Here is a 24,129-nt window from a genome sequence, read left to right as displayed (position 1 = left end):
TTATTATTATTGTTTAACACCAATTGCTGATTTTTTTTAATGCTTGAAGTACCATACAAATTCCGTATTTATTTTCTACATTATTTATAGCTGGTTAGTGTGTTTTTATTGGTGATAGATAATGCAATTTGTGGCAATCTCACAGCTTACCAGAAATATTATTATTATTAATTTTATATTATTTTTCTAATCTACGATGACTAATCTTCAAAATGCCATAAAATCATATAGTACTTTAGAATCATCTATGGATATTTCTTTAACAAGACTTTATTGACAAAAAGGCGATAAAGAAAGAATTGAATAAAAAAGAATTGAAAAGCCCCTCTAAATAAAACACATAAAAATACATCTTAAAAACATCATCTAAGTCTCAGCTTACTAATTGCTGAGGTGTAGAATTAAACTCTTGTTTTACAATCTTTAAGTGTTTTTTTTTTTGTTTCTGGGAACAATTAATTAGTTAATTAAACGCCTAATGCGCTGTGCTATCAATGGGAGGCTGAAGCAAATGTGAGAACCGCTTCATTCAATTCTTTTCTTTACATTTCTTTTATTTTCTTTGCTTTTCTTTGCATTTCTTTTTCTTGTCTTTAATTTTTTGTAAAGAACGTTGCGGTTTGGCTTGGGGAGTAAAGGTCAAAGCGCTCATTGCTTTTGTGTTGTGATAAGCAAGTGAGTGTGTGTGTGTGGAATGTGTATTTAATTAGTTTTGAATGTGCCGCTAGTTCAACACTTGCTTCTTACGCAAACTTCTGCCCGTACTTTGTGTGTGTGTGAAGTACACTCACTCTGTACAGTGGCAACCGCAGTAACCACAGCAATGCACAACAACACAAAATGGGAGCTGAGCCCTTTTTATGGGGGCCTCTGTTGGCGTGTGCGGCATCTTTCAACTGCAGCGGCGCCGGCATGCGGACAACAATGCTACAAGTACGCTTTTGAAGCTGTTCCGTCATATGTACTTGCCCCCCCCAACCCCACCCTTTTTTCCCTTACCCATTCCCTTTGCTGGGTGTGCCAAGAATTTTCAAATTCATCAGCCGGTGGGGAACTTGGTTAATTAAGTAGATTGCAAATACTTGAAATGGCCAGAACGCGGCAGGAAATCGAAGCAGTCTAAATGCCTGAGAATGGCCGGAAATATGCATGGCTTGATCAGCCAACATCAACAGCAGTAACAGCAGCAGCAGCAACAGCATTTGGCCAACAGCTCCAAATGTGCAAAATGAAAAAAAACCAAAACCAAACAGAAATTTGAATGCGCCGTGTCAGGAAGAGAATTGGGAGCTACTAACTTGGCCATCATCAGCATAGCTCAACTCGGGGCAACAAAGTGTGTGCAGCCGACCAAAAACAAAAATTAATTCTGTTGCAACGTTGCTGAGTTTTGTCTTTTTTTTTTGCTTTGTTGAATACTCTTTCAGAGGGTAGTTTACCTTGATAATGTAATGTGAAAATTCGAGTGAAAATTGCCTTGTATTCATTTTTAGTTAATTATGAAAGTCACACTTTCTTTGTCATTAAAATTGAGTTTACAAAAATCAAATACATAATGACTTACTTAATTATAATTTCGACAAATCACATATGAGTTAGATTTATTGAGTTATTTATTTGATTAGAGCTTATAACATGCTTGTTTCGTATCTTATGAGTTTTAAAGTACTTTCAACATAGTGATAACAAAATGATTTTTGTTGCTTTTAATATAAAATTAAGCATTTTGAGAAATAAAATTACACACTTAAATTCTTGTTTTTGAAAACTGAGAATTTGTAAACAAAAAATATGATTATTGTCAAATTAATTAGGAGTCAAATGAATTCAGTTCTTATCATATATTATGAGTACTAAATTGTTTTTTATTTTATAAAATATATATATAAATATATTATGAGTTCTTTAATATTTAACTATGATTGTAAAATAAAATGATTTTTTATTGTTTTAAGTATTTTAAAGTATTTTATGTATTTTAAAGAATAAATTAACATATGTTTTAAACATGTTTGCAAATTTTTGTAATTTAAAGTTAAAATTTCAAAGCAAATGAGGGTTTTAGGAAAATATTTTATTATTGTTATTGATCTAAAAATATAAAAAAAATATATTATTGGTAAATTAGTGAAAAGTCTAAAAATATTTAAGTAAATTTCATAGTATTTTATGGTATTTTTTTTTCATAGCATAATCTTTGGGAAATAATATGTTTAAGAATTTAAATTACAATTTTTACTTTTAAGATTTCTTTCTTTTAGATTGATATTTTTTAAATATTATAGAATAAAGTTATAGATAGATTTTTCTTTTCATAAGCATAATATATGGAAATTATGTTTGCTTAAAAATTACAATTACATTTTTTACTTTTAGGATTTCTTACTTTTAGATTAAGATTTTTTAAATATTATAGAATAAAATTATAGATGAAAAATTTCAGACTTTAGTATTTAAATTTAAAATTTTAATTTTGCTTGTAATTATTCTATTAAAGTGTGTTTATAATGCAATTACAATTACTATTTCGTAATTTATTTTGAAGTCTTTTTAAATATTATAAAATGAATATATGCATGTTTAAAAGAAACAGATCAGATTTTTGTATTTAAAATTAATATTTTGATTTGTTTTGCGATAATTCTCTCAAAGTGTATTTAATATGCGCCTCACATTCGAGATATAACAATTTGCGAGTTTTATTTTGGTTTAGTGCTTTTTTTTGCCGTTTTGTTTGCTTTTGTTCGGTGCACGGGTATTTTGCCAAGCGGATCACACACTGACTACAGAATAAAGTCAGCCAGACAGACAGAGAGACAGACAGAGAGTGAGAGAGAGACATCGAGATAGGCGGACAGACAGACAGCCAGACAGCTCGGGGGTCAGCAACGGTGCTGAGTTCAGGTTCAGCTGACGACACCGCCGACTAACCTCGACGTTGAACATATGTACGACACATATAGTAAGTATACCTGCACTCTCGACTGGATATACGTAACGTATATACGATATAGTATATTGTTGGTGTGTACCTTATAAATGCGGTTGTTGGAGTTGGGCAAGTACGGGAATAATAGGCGTGACATGCGCGTTACGCTCGGCTGGCGCCCAAAAATAATCAAAGACAAAGACGCTTTTGTAGATGATGATGTTGATAATATGAGAGGGGTGAGAAGTGCGGGCGGAGTGGGCGGAGCAGGAACTGACAGTCGGACAGACAGACAGTCAGACAGACAGACGAAGCTATGATAATTACAACCATGTTAGCTCCGAATTCAGCTTGTTATTCTCAGCTGCCTAACGAGCTCCAACTTCTCAGCACCACCCATCGCAACCGAATTGTATCAGTCCAGCCAAGTTCCAAGTATAATGGGGCACAATATAATGAACGATAATATGGGCACCGTGAATTTAAAAACCCAAACTTCAAAATACGATTTCAGTGAAAGAAGTCGAAGAAATTTTTGTGGCGGAGATTTACACAAATGATTGCGTAGGCTGAGAAAGCAATTCTTCCATCCTGTTAGTCATACCCCATAAAAACAGCACAGAGCTTATCTATAGGAAGATACATACATAATGTAGTATGGTACTATGTGTGTTCCTCTAATGGCTGCGCAGTCAGTTCAAATGCTTTTCATTTCCTTTGTTAATTGGTTTGCTTCAAACATGTGGAGCACTGACCTTTTAAATCATTTGAAGAAATCGTATTTGAATCTATTTTTATTGACCCATTGGCCTGAATCGAAATGCATAGCAAAGTTGCAGCAACAGAAACAACTTTAATCTTAATGTTACAATCGCTTGCAACTATCATTAAAATGCCGCAGCCTTAACCCAATTTAATAGAATAAATATTTATAGGCTTTGAGACGAACACATAGCACGCAAATTCTTGTTGAGCAACAGCTGCTTTTTTATTTGCTTGAGCTAATATAATAATAATAAAAGTAAAACTGTCAGTTTATTATCTTTCACGCGAGTAAAGAACACATTATATTATAGTAGTAGCATTTAAATAATACTATAATGAGCTTATTGCTCTATAGATACTTTCTTTAGCTTTGAGATACTTTTTGGATTTGTCATGCAATTAAACTACAACTGCAACTATTTTTAGTTTCTTGCTATTAAATTGCCCACGCTCTAGTTAGCCTTCAAATTGAATTAAGTCAAGATAGTGAATTTAACATACTACAAGCATAGTTTATCTTTATTGTTGCAACGAAATGCAACCAAAGAATTTATTATGAATATATTAACATGAAGTAAAAAGGTTTAAAGAATAATATAACAAGCACATTGCTTTGTAAATACTTTGTATTGTTTTGAATTTTTTTATTTTTGAATTTGTAATGCTATCCAACATTTTCAGTTCTTACTGTCAATTGGTGTTCAGCATTCCTCGAGCACACGAAAGCCATCGATAAAGCTGATTTGCATCAAGGTAAACAGTTAGATTAGAACATAAATAACATTTTCAAAGTACAACTGCAAGATTTGTTACGTTACTGCAAGGCATTTTTTATGAATATATTTACATGAATTAAAAAGCTGATTTATCATTAGATTCTTTTCAGAATTTGTCATGCTACTAACCATCATAGATACTTTAAATATCTTTAGTTTCTTGATGTCATATAGAATTGAGTCAAGGTAAACCAAAAGCTTATAAGATAAATAACATTTTAAGAGTACAACTGTGAGTTTATTATCTGTACTGTTTTTGTATATTAACATGATATGTTATGAGTATATTAACATGAATTAAAAAAACGTTTAAAGTAACGTAATATAATAAATTTATAATTTCTCAGACTTATCGTTAAGATATTTTCTGACTTAAAAATCTGTAGTTTCTTGCTGTCAAATCGAATTGAGTCAAGATGAGCTGAAAGATTAGAATATGATAAAAATACATCTGTGAGAGCGAAGAATTTATTATGAGTATATAAACATGAATTAAAAACGGTACACTTTTACTACTTTCTGAATTTCTACACAACACAACAACACAAATACTTCAGAAATTTTTAGTTTCTTGCTGTGAAATCGAATTGAGTCAAGGTCAGCAGAAAGGTTGGAATATAAAATGATTTCAAAAGTACAACTGTGAGTTTATTATCTGTACTGATTTTGTATATTGTTATGTTATGTTATGAGTATATTAACATGAATTGAAAAACATTTAAAGAATTATATATATAGTAAATTTACATATAATTTCTCAGATTTACATTTAAGATACTTTCTGAATTCTTGCTGTCAAATCGAATTGAGTCAAGGTGAGCGGAAAGATTAGAATATGAAAAAGAATATTAAAAGTACAACTGTGACTTTAATATTTATACTGTATTATTATACTGTTAAGTAATGTATTTATTATGAATATATTAACGTGAATTAAAAAGCAGATTTATTTGTACATTCTTTTCAGAATTTGTCATGCTACTAACCATCAAAGATACTTTAAATATCTTTAGTTTCTTGCAGTCAATTGGAATTGAGTCAACGTGAACAAAAAGCTTATAAGATAAATAACATTTTAAGAGTATAACTGTGAGTTAATTATCTGTACTGTTTTTGTACATGTATTAACATGTTAACATGAATCAAAACACATTTAAATAATTATATAATATATGTACATATAATTTCTCAGATTTATATTTAAGATACTTTCTGAATTCTTGCTGTAAAATCGAATTGAGTCAAGGTGAGCGGAAAGATTAGAATATGAAAAAGAATATTAAAAGTACAACTGTGAGTTTATTATTTTTACTGTTATTTAAAAATGTAAGTAATGTATTTATTATGAGTATAAAAACACGAATTAAAATCTGTTTACACTTAAGATACTTTCTGAATTTGTTGTACAATTATATAACACAAATATTTCGAACATTTTTAGTTTCTTGCTGTCAAATCGAATTGAGTCAAGGTGAACAAAGATCTTAGAATATAAAAAGTATTACAAAAGTACAACTTTGAGCTTGTTGACATTAACATGAAGTAAGAAGCAAGTAAAGTATAAAAAAACACACTTATCTTATACGACTTTCAGATATGTACTTTATGGATTTGTGATGCATCCGCAAATCACATCTGTAAATCTCCTCTTTAGTTTCTCGCTGACAAATTACGTTTGGCAATTTCCTCAACCACATCAAAGCCACCGGTGAAACCGAATTGAATCAAGATGAACAGATACGTGATGATAGCCGACAGAATGGTTGGAATAAATTCGTTGTTCAACTGCAAAATGCCCATCACTTTGATCTCCAATTGCTGCGTCTGCAGTTGACTGAGAAACATGTCCACCTATGGCTGACACTTTTAGATACTTAACATACTTGTAGATACATTTTGAACTTACGCTATTGTCCCAACGCTGATCGATGTCGGTGCAGACAATATCGAGTGGCATCATTTGTGGCAACTGTGACTTTTTGATCGTATAGTCGGCACACATGATCAGCAGCACAATGTTGCCCAGCTTGATGGCAACCATGATCAATGGCACCAGATCCGTTGCCTCATGGGCATCATCCAAATAGTTCCAGATGTATTCGTAGAGCATTAGCAGCAACACAATGAAATTGTAATAGATGTAGAAGAAGATTTGAAATTGGAAAATGCTGCGAAAACTGAGTGTCACTTGATACAGTTCACTGTAGATGCTGCCACATGCCTCCAGTTCATCGGCACGATCGCACAGCAAACACATGCGTCTATAATGACTGTAGCGTTGAGGAAGCGACTTCGTTTGCGAAGTCTCATCATCCATGAGATCAATGGAACGCATGCCCAGCAGCATTGCGCCAATGTGAGCGCCCATCTGCTCATAGAAGACGCCAGAGACGAGAAAGCCCAGAAAGCAGGCGTCGAGCATAAAGAGCGTGCCCATCCACATGTAAATGCCAATGATGCCGGTGAGAATGTGTCCCACATCGCCATGCAGAATGTGCCGCATCGGCAACAGCTGTGGCAACTCATAGAGGCAGCCACCGATTGTCAGCAGCAACTTCAACGCATAGAACACACTGAACTTGAGCGGAAACAACTCCGGCGATTGAGTCAACGCACAGATGCGGCCATAGAGTGCGATATAGCGATTCAAGATGACAATGAAACGCGATTCAGCGCACACCTGAACAATAAAGGAGCCAACGGCAAAAAGGATCACCGAGGCCGATTGCAACATGGCAAACACATCCGCATAGCTCTCGGTTTTGTGCGCTCGGAGAAACACATCGGGTATGATGGTCCAATAGACGTTGACGAGAATGCTGCGCCAAATGATGGTCAACAATCGGTTGCATTGCTGACGTGGCGCCTTCAGCTCAATGTGATTGCGTTCCACATCGAGGCGACATGAGAGCAGCGACAACCAGCGGGCGGCACGATAGAGACCAATGAGCAGGCGACGCGACCAGATATCCTTGCCACTAGCTGTGGCATTCATGGCCAGGCATTGACTGAGCTAGTCAGACAGCCAGCTAGTCAGCCAGATACCTCTGAGGGGGAAAGACAGACAGTTGCTGTCGTTGTTGTTGATTTTATTAATTGAATGTGTGTGTAGATATCGGGCCAATTGCGTTTCACGCTTCGCTGAGTGCCTCGCTGACTGATTAGCCGGAGCTGAAGATGGAACTGGAACTCAAACTCATACTCGGACTCGGACTGGGACTGTGGGGAGCACAGTCTGGTGTCCATCGCGATATGGCTCGTCTGTTGATGGACAGCCCAACACAGCACTCCCCTATCCCCTTCCCCTTCCTCCTGGTCGGGCGGCACATTGGAACAGATGTTGCTCAAAACTGGGCGTAAATTGATATTTCGTTGGCTATTTCTGGTGTGAACTGTATCTGGAAACGGCAAATTTCCGAGTATCGTAACTTGAAACTATTGCGTGCAAGTGTCTCTCTCGCATAAGGTTTTTTAATGTTATAAAAAACAAATTATAGTACAGCATGTAAAGCCATTTGTAAATTATAGATTGCCAGCAACTTTGTTGTGCTTGTTGTTGAATAATTAAGTGCATTAACGGGTTATTTATTGCCTGCCATTTTAATTGTCATTGCTGCGATTTTAATTCAACTTAATAAGACAGAGAGTTATATAACAGCATGTGAGATATTTAATTTGCTCAAGGAAGTTATTCCCATGATTCCAATAAGCAATTATATAAGCTTATTAAACTAACATAATTTCCATTTATTTTATTTCAATTTAGGTATAAGGAAGTTTTATTTTAATGCTACTTCATTTATTACAGATTATTCATTTATTTTACTTCGATTTAAGTAGAAGGAAAATTTATTTTAATGCTACTTCATTTATTACATATTTCGCTTTTATAACTTTCTGTTTAACAAGTTATGTTCATAATATAAATATTGATTATTAGAATTATATAATATTAGTTTCTATTCAATTTATTTTAATATGAAATATTTATATTTCCCTCATTTCTGTTAAAGTTTTCATATTTATCTAAATTTTATAGTCAATTATAATACTATTAAACTTACTTATTTTATATTTGATTTATAATCATATTTAATTTTTTTATTGAATATAATTTGATGAAGCAATTATATTCTAACTAAAGTTTTAAGCAATTCTGTTTTTCCATATTAAATATTTATTGCAGCCTTAAAATTCTTAAAGTTTTTCATACTAATTATAAAATATCTAAATAATTAAATGCTTAAAAGGCTTGCCGAATTGTTATTTGTTATATTTCGATATTCAATATGTACAACTAATGTTAAATAAGTTACATTCATGATATAAAATGAATTCCTAGAAATGTTAACACATTTATATTTATTTTACGTATTTAATATATATTTATTTATTTAATAACATTCATTTGTAGATGAACTTTCTGTAATAATAAGAAAATTTATAGAAAATTTATTTATTTTTATTTTTGAATACGAAATATTTACCGAAGTTGACATTACCATAAAGATTTACTTTGCTTCTATTCAAAATAGACTTTTTATTTTGTCTAAACTATCGCAGCAATAAAATGTTAATCCTATTATAAAATGAGACAAATATATTTACTTTGTTTCTCGTTTATTTATTTCAAATAGTTCTTAAATTGTCGAAGGCTTTAGTAGCCAGCAATCAAGTTCCTTTTTTATACATGAATTTTATTTATTTTATACATTCATTATTTAACTTAATCAATAAGTTTCAAAATTTGTGATTGCCTTCGAATATTTTATTTAATTTTTCTAATCAAAAGTTTATAAAAACACGTTTTGTTTAAAAAGTCGCAACTTTCAGATCGAATAAAAGTTTCAATGTGCATAATTATACGCTATGCGTCAATAAGAAATTTCATTACATTTTCAATTCACTCGTGAGCAATTATAATAGAATTGATTGTAGTTGTTGTGGAAGTTATTGAAAGGAAGAGAAAGAGGAGGTTGCTACTCACTCCCACCAAGAGGTTGCAAGTTGCCAAACACGTTTGCTGGACATTAGAATGTGTTCGAGGTGGTTCAATGAACCGAAAGCCACACAACAGCATATATCCAGCTGGAGGAGGAAGTGTTGTGGGCCCCAAAGACTGGCAATAGAAAAACAAAGTCAATAGCCTTTTGAGTTGTAGCTGTAGGAAAAAGCAACAACCTCGACTATAACAACAACAACTGCAGTAACAACAACAACAACAACAATCAGCAACAGGTCTAGGCTGGCTGTTTGTTGCTCCTGGCATGATCATTGCCTCTGACAACGACTGTGTGGCAGGCATAAGGCAGCAGGCAGCAGGCGTGCAACAAGCCTGCCCCATAACTGGTTTTGCTGGCGAGTCTGTCCACGACGATGACGATGATGGCAACGTAAAGCAAAGCAAAGCAAAGCAAAGCCAAAAAGCCAAGTTGCTTGGCCTAGCCTAGGCCGAAGCCATAGATAGATAGATGATAGTAAGGCTGAGCACAAGAGAGTACAGCATCCTGGCAATGGCAACGGCAACGTTTGCAGCTCGCAACGTGCAACGTGCAAAACTTGCAACCAGTTTACGTACAGTTCGACACAGAACGTTTTTGGACTACTCATCGAGTCGGTGTTATTGTGGCCCAAGTACATGAAGTAATTGCATTGGAGCAAGCCTGACCCCAAGCCGTGATGCTGCTGCTGAGCTGTTGCTCCATCAACTTGGCAGCGGAGGGCCAATGAACTGCGGACACACACAGAAAAGACAATAGGAGCAGCCGGGCAGCAGCTACGCAGTGGGGTGTGTGTGTGTGTGTGTGTGTGGAGAAGCTGCTGCTGCTGCAGGCATCTGTTGCACTCACAGTGTTGTGTTCTGCTAAATTGGAAATAATTGCAGAGAAGCAGCAGCAACAGCAACAGCAACATCAACATCGGCTGCAGCAGAATGCACGTGTGCAGTTGCAATGCTTCTCGTTGTTGTTGCAACTCTTGAAGTTGTTGCTGTTGCTGCTGCTGTTATCGTTGTCATCAGTTGTTGCTGCGCTTGTTGTTTTTCTACTATGACATAAAATACATGAGACGAAAGGCAAACGAGGTAAAGCAGCAGATAATATGTATGACTATGAATCTGCAAGGGCATAGAGAGAAGCGAGCAGAGAAGCGAGAGAAGTTGATGGAGGTGGAGGAGGTGGAGAAGGTGGAGGAGGCATTGCTCGTAACGCAAAACGACAACAAGAGCAACAGCAACAGCAACAACAACAACAGTAGCGGCAACAACAACGACAAAATGCGGAAAATACTGGCGAACAATAACAATAATAATAAAGTTGTGCGCAATGCGAAATAAAAACACACACACACACACATGTGTGTTGTGTGTAAGGAAAAGTTCAACGACATTAGGAGATTAGAGAGCATTCACGATATAAACAACAACAACAGCAAAGTCCATGCACATTTGAATGTGCCACGGCTGGATTGAATATGTGTTAGTGTGTGTATTGAATGTGTGTGTGTGTGTGTGTGTGTGTGTGTGTGTGTGTGTGTGTGTGTGTGTGTGCCCCTCTCTGTGTATTTGTGAGCGTGCCCAGCGAGTAAGCGAGAGATTCATCGAAGCACTCTAACGTCAACGGACGCATAGAAAACAAAAAAGTCATCGACATCATATGGATTTTTATTATGTTGAACGTGGCAGTTGACACAGGGGCACAAGGGGCAGCGAAAGGGGCACCGACGAAGGCCAGAGTTAGGGGCAGAGAAAGGAGCTGTCAACGGGGCAGAGGTTGAGTGCCTGCAACAACAGCGCAGCTAAATGAAATGAGAGAAAAAACTAAAAAAAAAAGCAAAGCAAAGAACATTGTCAGAGACAGGAAAATGTTTTTCATTGTGCGCGTTGTCGATGTTATGCCTTGGAAAACTGTGAGTGAGAGAGAGAGAAAGAGAGAGAGGGAAGGCGACGCAGCAGGCATTGGCATTGGGAGTCATTAGAGTTGCGGGAGACATGCCCCATGCGTTTGCATAAACAACAATCGAGCAACAACAACTGTGTTGTGGCCCAGCCCTTTTGTGGCAGTGATGAGCAGCTCTCTGCCTGAGTTCCCCTCGCTTCCTTCTTCGCCCCTACACAGTGTCTTGCACCCGGTGTGGGGCCATGCAACCTCACATTTTGGCGTGTGTTGCACAAAATGCCACACTTGGCTGCGGCTGCCATTTGCTATTTACGGATGAAGATGCTGAAGATGCGCCTAAAGATGCAACCCCTACATAGCTATGAGGCGGCCTTTTCGCTTGCTCTTAATTTGGATATTTAATTACCACGCTGAAGTCGCAGTTGCAGTTGCAGTTGCAGTTGCAAATGAAGCTACAGATACAGATACAAATACAGATACGAGATACAGATACAGTCGTGCTGATAAACATACAGCTACGAAAATATCTTTGGTAGCTACAGCCACGGATGCAAATGAATCAGGCATTCACAATTTATGAGCGATAAGAGAACTGATTAAGCAAAACCGACGAGTGAATGCTCTGCAATTACTTCAAAATAATATAAAATTGAAATAGAAATTATTATCGTTGATAATAATAGTAAGTTTGAATAAGATTAGATTAATATAACAATTTATCTTGAAAAAAGTAAATATCTTAATACGTCGATAATAAAGTGTTCTTAAAAAATATATTAGATAATACTTTTTTATTTCACTATAAATTTATAGAAGATCTATTGATTTAAATATTAAAAAAATAATTTATTTATCAAAGTTAAAATCTTAAAAATCATAATAACACAAGGCAATCTTTATCATCTTTGAATATTTCTCTAAAATATTTTTAGTTTTATTATTTTTACTAAAGTTATACGATTTGAGTACTAAGAATTTGATTCCGCCTACAAAATTTATAAAAACACTGTGAATGGCATACAATTTTTTCATTTTAATATATTTGTCTACATTATTCTAGATCTCTAAATTTTTGAAAATTATTCAAGGAAATTTTTTTTTTAATAATTTTTGAATTTTTGAAAAGTTTTCTAAAATAGTTTTGGACATTTTAATATAATTATTTTCTTTTTGAAATTTGTATGTATAATCTATTAAACATATGTATTTGTATTTAAGAATTTCAAATAACATCAAATATTCACAATATTGTTTCAAGATTAAAGAAAACTTGCGATAACAAAAAATGAAACAATATTTATTAAAATATACTTCGGCTTTAGTTTTAATTTGTATTTTCTTTATTAAGTAAGTAAAATGTTAAGTAATTACATTATGCTTAAAAACTTCATCTAATAGCACATTAGACGGTTAAAAGTATGTATATTAAAAATTTGTTTATTTTTAAAGAGATTACTAAACTGATATATAATATTAAGATATTTATAATATTATTATTATAATTGCAAGTATTTTTACTTATTTTTGAATTCCATAAATAAATTTGTTTATTTTTAAAGGAATTCCAAATGTGATCAAATCGTATAAGAAAATCGAATTGACCCGCCGTATAGAGTATAACTAGAGATGCGTTGCATCTTTGCATCGCGTCGGCTGCTCAATTTGATTAGGTTTCCAAAATCAATACCCAAAGTGAGTTTTTTATTTGTTTTCACCGACTTTGTGAGAAAATAAACACACAACATGGGGCTGGCCATTCGCAGACCGACGATAAACTCACTGAAAATCTTCGATGCTGATGTTGATGCTGATGTTGGGTTATTGGAACTAAGACTGGACAAGGGACAAGGGACGGAGGCTGAGACTGAGGCTGAGGTTGAGCCTTTCTTTCATTACGTCTCGCCTTTGTTTGTTATCACTTGAAGTTTGAGCATTTTTACGAATTGATTAAGGCGGCGTTTGTTTACAAGCAGGTAAACAGAAAGTGGTTAGAAGGGGAAACAGAACAAGAGACGGGAACGGGAACGAGAACGAGAACAAGGGGGGGAGAGGAAACTTTCCGTTTAAATGGTTTTACAGTTGAATTGCAAACATGTTCTGGCTGAATCGTAAAGCCGCTGTGCCGTCTAGAATCTCTCTCTTTCTCTCTCTGTTCTCGAAGCTCTTGCTCATTAAGCAAAGCATGACGAATAACTGCAACGTTGACGTTCGACGTTCACGTTGGCACACCTGACAATTTGTTAATGAGAGCAACAGGTTCAGCGACGGCGGCAGGAAGCGAAGCGATAAAAAATAAAACCAAACCAAACCGAAAACCAAAGCAAGCGCAACGGACACACGGCCAAAAACTGGATGACGGATGACGGATGTCCTGCTGACTGCAAGCGTAAAAGAGAGTGAGAGAGAGAGGAAGGGAGATGGAGAACAGAAGTGCAGTAAAAATGTAAATAATGCAAAACATTTTCTCACCACGTTCCGCTGCTGTTTCTGTTCTGTTCTGTTTGGTTCCGTCTGTGCTGTCGGCGCACTTTTTAGGCTTCCCCATTCGTTGCGGCGCATCGCATCGCTTCTGTTACCGGATGGCGAATGGTAATGAGGGAGGAGGAGGAGGAGGGGAAAGGGAAGTGGCATGGGAAATGATATGTAAGAAATGCCATGGCAATGTGTGATAAGCAAAAAACACAACTAAGATCTGTGCTTTCTAACTACATTTACTCACGTCTGCAGCTAAGCTGAGAGAACAACAACAGCAACAACAACAGCAACAACATATGGCCAGCGATGACCTTTTTTCTCTCGCTCTACAATATGCATATAGAAACGAGAGAGTGTGCATGTGTGTGTGTGTGTGTGTATTGCTGCTGCCCAGCCCATTTGTAGTGAAATTTAATCAAGCGTTTAATGCCAAGGTGGAACGTCAGCGAACATAATACACAGCCATAGTAGAGGAGGGTGAGGGAAGCAAGGGCGAGGGCGAGGGCGTTCTTGATGCTGAAGAAACAGGCTGCTCTGTGGATCTCCTCTGTACCATGTTAGGTTGCTGCTGCTGCTGTCCAGTCTGTTGTGCCTCCTGCTTGATGCCTGTCATATGTCAGTCTACAACGTTTTTGAGCTGCGTCTGTCTCACTCGCCTACGACGCTTGGTTAATGACATTTTGAGTTAATTGCTGCCTCAGTCGTCGTCTCTTCCATATGGCCAGCAGGGTAGCGGGTTTTTGGGACTACGGTAAATGAATATGCGTATATATCATGCATTTCCAGGCAACGTAATTTGACTACACACACATACTCCCTCCCTCAGGGGGAGGGAATTGAACTCAACTGAGCTGCTCCGATGCCAGATGATCAGTTCCTGGTGATCCGTTAACACACCTTCCTTATACATAGTACATACTACTACACATATCGTATGTGCCACAAAACTGAAATGAACTGAACTGAAATTCGAGATGCCTCTGCATAAATTACGCTTTATTCTTTTGTATTACAATTATGATTGTACGTTCACCTGTAAGTGACCTTCGTACAACAAAAAACTTTCTAAATACAGGTTGAATGTCGTAGACTTTTAATCAGACAAGTTCAACTTTCAAATATAACTACTCTTAAGTATGCAAAACTTACATTTTTTGGAAGAAATTTTATTCTATTTTCAAGAACTAAGGTCTTCGACTCTATCATAGCTAATTTGAGGTTTCGTTGTACAGTGTCTTTTTTGCGTTGAGAATTATAATTATACTTTCATTAAACAACTTACAGTCTATAAGATGAGTATGTATAGTTTTTATATTAATAGATGCAACTTCTCTTAATAATTAATCTTCAACTAATCTAATATTACTGCCAAAAAACAACATCTTAAAAGTATACAGCTAAAGAGAGATCATTTAAAATATTAATAACATACTACAAATTTGAGAAAACAATAGTAAAGAATATTTAAATATTAGCTAAAAATAGAAAAGCATCTAAAAGTTGATGGATACGAAATTATATTTTCATTTTTTAAATGAAATGTGCAATGGATAATTCTCTGATTACAATGAAAAATACTAAAACTGAAGCAATTTTAAAAATAATTAAAGGGCTATCTTAGAGCTTTGCATTAGCACTATATATAGAACTATGAATTATTATAGGTACTTTTTTGTGTTTCACAATGAAATACATCATACGAAATTGAACAATAATCTTTAAACAGAAAAATAATTCCAAAATCATTATTAGCTTTAATTAAAGTACTAATCAAGAGCTAAAAGATTCATCTTTATATACAATATGTTTTCATATAGTTTTTTTTTATTTTTTTATTTTTATTGTCCCATCAAACATTCTCGCCAGAGTATTAACCATTGTTGTTATTGTATATTATGTACTTATATAAACGATTTTCGCTTTCCTTTAATTTGATGGGCACATATTTACTTAGAACATTTACATTTGACACTTGATCAATTAACGTTGCAAATGCTAATGTTAATTCTAAGACAAATCTAGTTATACTTTCTATTTTATTTAATAATGTTTTTTCTACAACGTGCTACTATTTTCACTACTGTACTAATTTAATTATTACTACTTCAACAGCATCTACTAATACATTAATATATTTATATGTAATATTTTACTATTTCTTCTAATCTATTTTAATACTACACTCGGTTTTTGACTAACAAATATTGTGCCTTATACAACTACTGCAATTATTTATGTATATATGTATATTAGACATAATTACTTTTTGCAGTGCTAACTAAACTTCAACTAACTTCTACTTCTGCTAATTGTTAAACAACTAAGTCAACTGTTTAACTATGCTATTATTAAGATATATACAAATGTGACTTCAATTGCTATATACAGATTAAACTAAAAAAGATTTGATGTTACATTTAATTTAATAACGTAGCAAATAAATTAAGTTAAATGAAGTTAACAAGCATACAATTTAATAAAGTAGCAACTAAAGTTAAATTAAGTTGACAAATATTGAAAAAAATATTCTTATTTTTTATATATATTCTTTATTTATTTACAATCTATGTATCTATCTAAAGATAATAAGTAAATTCTATGAAAAAAAAATATACTGAAAGTCTTAATCGCTCAGGCTAATTGAATTAAACATCTTAAGTTCGATTTCATTATATTTAAGCTCATATTAAATACTAAACTGAATTATAATCTTAAGATATTGATAATATATGTTAGCTATTATAACTGCAAGTATTTTTACTATTATTTTTATTTACATCAAATACTAAATCCAGAAATAAGTACTGTATGCTGAAGAGCACTTCCACTTTAATTTTATGCTTCTTCAAATCAGTCTTAAAATGTTCTACTAATAAAAATCAGTGATGCATTTTAAAAATCGAGAATGATGCTCGTAAACTTCTGAGTTTCTCTCCCATCACGAGCATCACGTCGCATACGTAATAAATTATGTATTTATGCACAGTTGTCTAATATAATATTTCATTGCAAGTGCGAAGTGGCAAGTTAAATCTTGCAGATATTTGAGCTCAACATGCATATTTATGATCCCATAAACGTTCAATACTCGTTTACTCAAGTTACACGAATGCGTTTGTATATCTGTGTGTATATTCCATTATCTATTGTTATTATTATGGCATCGAGAAGCAGCCGCAGTTGCAGTTGCAGTTGTAGTTGTAGTTGCCTTTGCTCATTTGGCGCGCTTTTTGTTTTGCTTTGTCTTGTTACAGGTAATGTCCTAGAGCTAGAGCTAGAGCTAAAACAACAACAAAGGTAATAACAACTGCAAGAATCGCTGTCAAGTGGGCAGGTACAAAAAGAACAACAAGGGAAAGGAGCTGACGACGACGACGACGACGACGTCGACGTAGCGTCGCCGCTGCGTAGGACGCGGCAAGCGGCAAATAAGTATATTGTATATTGGCAGCAAACCAGTTTTTATAATGTCAATTCGAATCCTACACGTTCACGTTCACGTCCATGTCCAATCCACACGCATTAAGCGCGACAGTCGCAAGTCGCGACGCGTCCAAATAATGACGACAACAACCGCAAACTGAGACTCAGAGCGTAAGCGAGAGCGAAAGAGATGGCAACAGAGAGAGAGGACAACAAGACGCCGACGCCAACGCCGACGACGACGCCGACTCTGATGACGACGATTCGTTGGCGTTGAATTTGATTTTGATTTCACCTGAGTGGCTGCAGCTCAACGATGCGATGTGATGTGCCTTCTTTCCCCTGTTGCCTGTTACCTCTCCTCTCTCTTCCTTTTTGTCAACCAACGCAGTCAGCCAACTGCATTGCGACCTACGACTCTCCTTACCCTAAGTTGTTGTTGCTGTTGCCGTTCGAGGTTTGTGTAATTGATGATGTTTATGTTCGGGGTCCCGGTCCCGTGTCTCGTTTTGTTGAGCCAGAGTTGATTTAAAGATTACGCACCTATTGTGTGTGGGTTTTGTGAAGAGATTGTGTGACCGGCATATTAATTCTGAAGACTTAATAATTTCTAATGGGTTTATTAAATGGTTTATGACCCTAAGACTGTCTAGGGGAAATGCAAACGACTTAGAAGGGCAATCAACTTATGAATAAAAGAATTTATTTAAATGAGTATAAACTAAATCATTATTGTGAATTCTTATTAATCAATAAAAACTAATTTGTTAAACAGTTATAAAACTATTATCTATAATCTATTGCTTATATCGGTGCTCATTTTAAAATTGCCCGCGCTTTGAATTCGACAAAGTAACTGATTTTCGAAAATATACCACACTTGCTGGTATTTCGGTTCTAATAAGAATTATACTGCCGCCAGCAAGTTGCCAGATAGCTTTAAAAAGTTGTACGCACTTCGAATTCGAAGATTCCCAAGAAGTGGCATTCCAAACTCGTTCATCAACACCCAAAAAGTTCGTTTTTAAAAAAAATGTAAAATTTTCATTAAATATGTTCTCTATAGAATCAACAATTTTTATTCGGTGTGAATTCGAAAGCAAAATACTGTTAGCACTTTGGTGTAACCAACAAGAGTTGCCGGATCGATGAAAACAGTATTTTGTTTACATTGACGACAGCACGCTGCCACTGCGCTAAAACTCAACGCTCAATAGTGGCACTCTCGATTTTTTGCACAGCCAGTCTGGTAACGCCAGTACTTTGCCATCAATTCACGGGCCGTGTTTGTTTTAAGTTAAATATTAAAAGGAATAAATAGCAATATTAAATAATTTATAACTTTAATACGAATGTGCACAACTATCGAGTGATCTCTTAACGACAGTGGGCATTAGGTAATGGACATGTCGCAAGCCATAATCTAAAATTCTGTGCAAAATTCGGGTGTGCGGCGCTATGATTCGAGGTTTGTACATAAAAAAAAAAACAGACACGAACTGTATGCGGGTGTGTGTTATGTGTGTGTGCCCTCGGGAGGGGGCGTAAAGTGGGTGGCAGTGGGCGGTAGTGGCAGCGGCTGAGCAATGCAAATCCTTTGTAAAAATACTAGACAAAGAATCAATTTCTTAATTGTGAGGCGGTGGCACTTGTCGCGACAAGTGAACAGCAAAGTCCCCCTTCTCTCTTACTGTCTATCTGCATGCGTGTGAGTGTGTGTGTGTGAGTATGTGGTAAGGTCGCCTAGTTGAAAGTGTCAAGGAATTTTACAACAGCGGCACAAGCAGAAAGCACACACGAGAGCAAGGTAAAACCTTCGCCCGAGACCCCGAAGTGCCCCAAGCCCCGAGCTATACCGCGCCCATTGCGCGCTCTGCATTAAATATGAATCTGTGTGTGTCCTTCCGTTTTTGCTTTTTTATGCATCTTTGCTGATCCTGCCCCGTGGTGCTGCATCATAAATTGTTGCATATTCAAATAACTGTGTTGTGCTGCAGTCCCGGATATCTAGTTCCCAGTAAGAATTTCGTAGCAGTTTATGTATTTTTCTAAGTTGTTTTTTTTCCTTTACTTTACGATTCCAATTGGGATTTTTACACACAGACAACTTTGCTCTGCGCCTGCGTTTCGCTCTTCGCTGTGTCGGCAAACTCTCTCGCTCTCGCTCTCTTTTTCGTCCACGCGCTCTCCCAATTTGGAGTACCATCGAAAACTGTGTTTCGACTTCAAGAGTGCTTTGCTCTCAACCAACAACAACAACAACACAAACGACAAGAGCAACTATTTCACGCTTATTGGCGTGCAAAAAGGAGTAAGAGAGAAAGAGAAAGGAAAACATGGGTACTATTTAGCAGCTATTGTTTAACTATGAACCGCAACTGGGTTGGACAGTGTAACACTGACTGAGTGGCTTGTTTACCTTTTTCCTTCGCAGTTTTTTTTGTTGTTGTTGTGCGTTTTTGGTGCGGCAGACCACAGGAAATCATTTCCGTTCGAAAATTCAAATCGTCGAAGCCTCGTTCCACGTATTGTTCAGTGTGATGACAGTGAGACTTCCTTTGGGGGCTCATTGATAACATTTTCGAGATTTTTGTGGCTGTAATTGATTTGGGTTTTTCGGCTGCAGCACTTCACAGCCACCTGTGATTGACACATCGTCTCCATCCATCCCTCACACTTTCTAATATCCCCTTGGTCCACCTAATGAATGCCCATTTCGATTTCCGTTTTTATCTCTCTGTTGCGATCCACAAGCTATAACATTAAAAACTTTTCTTGTGTCCTTTTGCAGTTACATGTGACGAAATGAATCTTTAACAGCAGCAGTGGAAGCAGCAACAACAACAACAACGCAATCAATAACAACGAAGTAACAAACTGAACAGGAACAAGAATAAGAACATTTACAACTCAGAACTCGAGACGAAAGTTCATTGAAGTATCCGAGGAAGGAGCAGAAACAGGAACAGGAGGAGAAGGAGGCGCAACAACTGTTGTTCTCTGCCCCATCAGCCGGGTGCAGATCATCAATATTCCAGAAAGCAATTGAGTCAGCCAGCTAGCCAGTCGAGTTAGTCAGCCAGCTAGCCAGTCGAGTTAGTCAGCCAGTCAGTCAATCAGTCAGTCAGGCACAGGCATTAATTCATCAATTATTCAAAATGACCGAAGACGAAATTCTCTTTGACGATGTTTACGAGCTCTGCGAGGTCATTGGCAAGTAAGTTACATTTTTCTTGGGATCTGTTCAATGTGTTTTCGGTGCCATATCTCATTATGCGTTTTACGCACTAAATCATCTGTCGACGCCCGGCACGCGATACAATTGGTAATGAAGCCGCATTCCACAACCAAACATCCATCGGAGCATCCATCCATTTCATTCAGCAGAGCATCCCACTCTCTTGTCTTTTGGCAGTGAGTCAAAAGTTGGCCAAACAAGTTTGCTGCTGGTGTCGACTTTTACATTATGCATTAATATTTATGCGGCTCTCTGTCGACAACTTGAATTAGTTAGTCGACCGACAACAATCTCGAATCTCACCACTATCATCATCATCGTCATCGTCATCGTTATCGAGACAAGGCCTAGTTTTTTGGACGAGGTCATAAAAAGGACATTCGCCACTCGGGGTTTTTGAGAACTTTTACTAAATAGTGTATTACACCTTCTTTTTATGTGTGTGTGTGTGTGTTTGTCTGTTGCAGGGGTCCATTCTCCATTGTGAGGCGTTGCATACACAGAGAGTCGAACCAGCAGTTTGCTGTGAAAATCGTTGATGTGGCCAAATTTACGGCCAGTCCAGGACTGAGCACAGCGGGTAAGTGACCTTGCCACATGCTACATGCCACATGCCAGTTGCCAGCCAGTTGCCAGTGAGCCAACCCCTCGAGTACGCTCTGAGTGAATAAATTATAATTAATCTGCCTGAATTATATGAAATTTGTTGCTGCTAATTGTGCGGCAAGAACACAGCAAATTTCGCACGTGCTCCCAAATGTTGTCCTGACAGTCGGAAGGAGGACGAACAGGATGTCGGGCTATGACAGGATAGCTCCTCCAGTTACAACTAGTCGCAACTGGTCCAATTAAAAAGAAATTGCTCAAATGCAACGCGATGTCTTTTGACTAGGGGAATATTGACTAAATGATACATGGCAGGCACATAAGTCAGCCGCCACAAAATCCATTAGAGCTTCTCGACCAGCTGGTGTCGAAAAGGAAGAGAGGGGTTGGAAGCTGGAAGCTGGGCATCCATATAAATGTTACTCATTCTGATATCAACTAATTGCGCGCCATTACAGATCTGAAACGCGAAGCCACAATATGTCACATGCTAAAGCATCCGCACATCGTCGAGCTGCTGGAAACCTACAGTTCCGAGGGCATGCTCTACATGGTCTTTGAATTGTAAGTAAAACTCCCACACAAACACACACACTTCTCTATACATATACATTTGTATTTAGGCCACTTAAATATATATATATACATATATACATGTCCTTTGCTTGCAGCATGGAAGGCTCCGATTTGTGCTTTGAGGTTGTGCGACGCGCCGTCGCAGGTTTTGTCTACAGCGAGGCGGTGGCTTGGTAAGCATGGCAACATACCCAATTATGATGCTATTATAATGCAAATTATTCTATTATTTCGTTTTGAGTTCTGTGTGTGCTCTGAGTGCTCTCTTTTTGTGAATGAAGAATGCAAGCGTACTTCAATTGATAACAATTGAACAGCTTCACGATGCTGCCAATTAGCACATGAAGAGCGAAGGCAGCTTCATTTATTTGTGCTGCACATACTTATTGTGCACATCAAGAGATTCATTGCTCTTGCAGCAGATGCACTTTAAATTTTAGCAAAACTTTGAATTATTAATGCAAATGTTGAGATAATTTACGATTCTCTATTCAATTCATAAATCACATGTCATTTGTTAAATGTTGATAAATGCAAAGCTACATAATTAAGTATTGTTAAGTTTTAAAGATTGTATATTTAAAAAGTTAAAGCAGAAATGTTCTGTTAAGTTTGTTACAGTTTCAAATTTGACTTTTAAATACAAAAGAAATTGTGAAATATAAATTAGGTAGTATAGATAATAACTATCATGTCAGTTTCGCATAGTTCTTCAACTATTAGTTAAAATGTATGAAACTATCGATTAATTATGATTAATATCAAAATACAAAGCAAAGACAAAGTATAGGCCAACAAAACCTTTTATACTTAAGCGTATTAATGCATCAAATTTAAAAAACATAATACATTTTTAATGAATTAAGAAGGCATTGTCAAATTTATTATTAAATACGCTTTACAACTGTTTAACTAAAAAGTAGTTGCTAAAATTGAAAACCAAGATAATTTCAGAAATGATTTATGAAATTGAAACTGTTCACTTTAAATGTAATAGATACTTTTCATACTTTCAATAGGATAACAAAGTTTTCGTTAATAGGGAAGCTGCAGAATGTTCAATAATTATATTGTATACTATGGCAATTAGTGGAAACTGACTAAAATTTAATATACAAACCAATTAGTTGATTTTATGAATGCTGAATAATTGAAATTTGTTGCACTTTACTTACGTTTTCGTTCCGTTCTGCTTTTCAGTCACTATATGCGGCAAATACTGGAGGCACTGCGCTATTGCCATGAGAACGATATACTGCATAGGGATGTGAGACCCGCTTGTGCCCTGCTGGCCACCGTGGACAACTCGGCGCCAGTGAAACTGGGCGGCTTCGGTTCGGCGATACAGTTGCCGGGCACACGCGAAACCATAGAAACACATGGACGCGTCGGCTGTCCGCACTATATGGCGCCGGAAGTGGTCACCAGGCGTCTGTATGGCAAGGGTTGCGATGTCTGGGGCGCTGGTGTTATGCTGCATGTGCTGCTCTCGGGTCGTCTGCCATTTTTGGGCTCCGGTGTGCGGCTGCAACAGTCGATAGCACGCGGCAGACTTTCGGTAAGTGTGATATGAGTTTATAATCAAAGTGATGAATTTACAATGTTTGTTGCATTTGCAGTTTGAGGCACCAGAATGGAAATCAATTTCGGCCAATGCCAAGGATCTAGTCATGAAAATGCTGGCGGCCAATCCACATCACAGACTCTCAATCACCGAGGTGCTGGAGCATCCCTGGATACGTGATCGCGACAAATTGCAGCGCACTCATCTGGCGGATACTGTTGAGGAATTGAAGCGCTATAATGCGCGACGCAAGCTCAAGGGCGCTGTGCAAGCGATTGCCGGTGGCACCAACATGGATCCACTGTATGCCAGTGATGCAGACAGTGAGTGCTTTCGATTCAGCTCGAGAACAATTGAGCTCTGTCGTCGTATTGAACTATGAACTTATCTGTTGCAGTGCCCATTGCAGGCGCACCGGACGAATGGGCCGACGAGGAGGCTGGCATTGAGGCTGTGCAACGAATATTGGACTGTCTGGATGACATCTATTCGCTGCAGGATGCCCATGTGGATGCGGATGTGTTGCGTGATATGCTCCGCGATGGACGATTGCAGCAATTTCTGCAGCTGTTCGATCGCATCGGGTCGACGGTCATCACGACCAATGGTCGAGCACCCACAGCGGAGGCTGTGGCGCGCAGTCGCGATGTCCTGGAGCTGTTGTCATCGGTGGGCGTTGGTGTGGGCAATAAGTATGCCAAGGATGAGCTGATGCAGCTTCTTGCCGCGCCGCACTTGCAGGTGAGTGGCATTTTACGAGTATTGTATTTATTTTGTGTACACAAAGTCTGCTATACTTTATTTTGTGGCAAGCTGTTGTCAGCTCAAGCACATGATTGTATGCATTGTTGCATTACGCATACGTCCCGTGTGCCATCGTG

At 36.9% G+C, this 24,129-nt stretch overlaps 2 protein-coding genes across 7 annotated transcripts in view; one reads left to right on the top strand and one right to left on the bottom strand.

Moving 5' to 3' along the window:
• Positions 1–6,053: 6,053 nt before the first annotated feature.
• LOC117575465 (gustatory receptor for bitter taste 93a) lies at positions 6,054–7,522 on the bottom strand. The gene is made up of 2 exons (XM_034259679.2): positions 6,377–7,522; positions 6,054–6,321 (listed from the first exon to the last, which is right to left on the bottom strand). Exons 1-2 carry the CDS (start codon positions 7,463–7,465, stop codon positions 6,121–6,123), a joined length of 1,290 nt encoding a protein of 429 aa, XP_034115570.2. The 5' UTR covers positions 7,466–7,522; the 3' UTR covers positions 6,054–6,120.
• A 10,993-nt stretch (positions 7,523–18,515) lies between these two features.
• Positions 18,516–24,129, top strand: part of LOC117576321 (peripheral plasma membrane protein CASK) — a 35,029-nt gene continuing 29,415 nt past the window's right edge. For 2 of the 6 annotated variants that reach the window (XM_052008001.1, XM_052007999.1), the window contains exons 1-8: positions 18,524–18,732; positions 20,056–20,481; positions 20,970–21,082; positions 21,567–21,672; positions 21,780–21,857; positions 22,885–23,242; positions 23,304–23,571; positions 23,646–23,989. In XM_052008001.1, the coding sequence (XP_051863961.1) occupies positions 20,423–20,481; positions 20,970–21,082; positions 21,567–21,672; positions 21,780–21,857; positions 22,885–23,242; positions 23,304–23,571; positions 23,646–23,989 (1,326 nt within the window). In that variant the 5' untranslated portion in view covers positions 18,524–18,732; positions 20,056–20,422. Of the gene's footprint in view, positions 18,733–20,055; positions 20,482–20,969; positions 21,083–21,566; positions 21,673–21,779; positions 21,858–22,884; positions 23,243–23,303; positions 23,572–23,645; positions 23,990–24,129 lie in introns of all 6 variants that reach the window. The other 4 variants (XM_052008003.1, XM_052008002.1, XM_052008008.1 and 1 more) reach the window with 3 other exon arrangements.

This window comes from Drosophila albomicans, chromosome 2R, assembly GCF_009650485.2.
Source record: "Drosophila albomicans strain 15112-1751.03 chromosome 2R, ASM965048v2, whole genome shotgun sequence".
NCBI classification, from domain to species: Eukaryota; Metazoa; Arthropoda; class Insecta; order Diptera; family Drosophilidae; genus Drosophila; species Drosophila albomicans.
The sequence above is the reverse complement of the archived record's forward strand: the minus strand, read 5'-3'. Positions and strand labels throughout refer to the sequence as shown.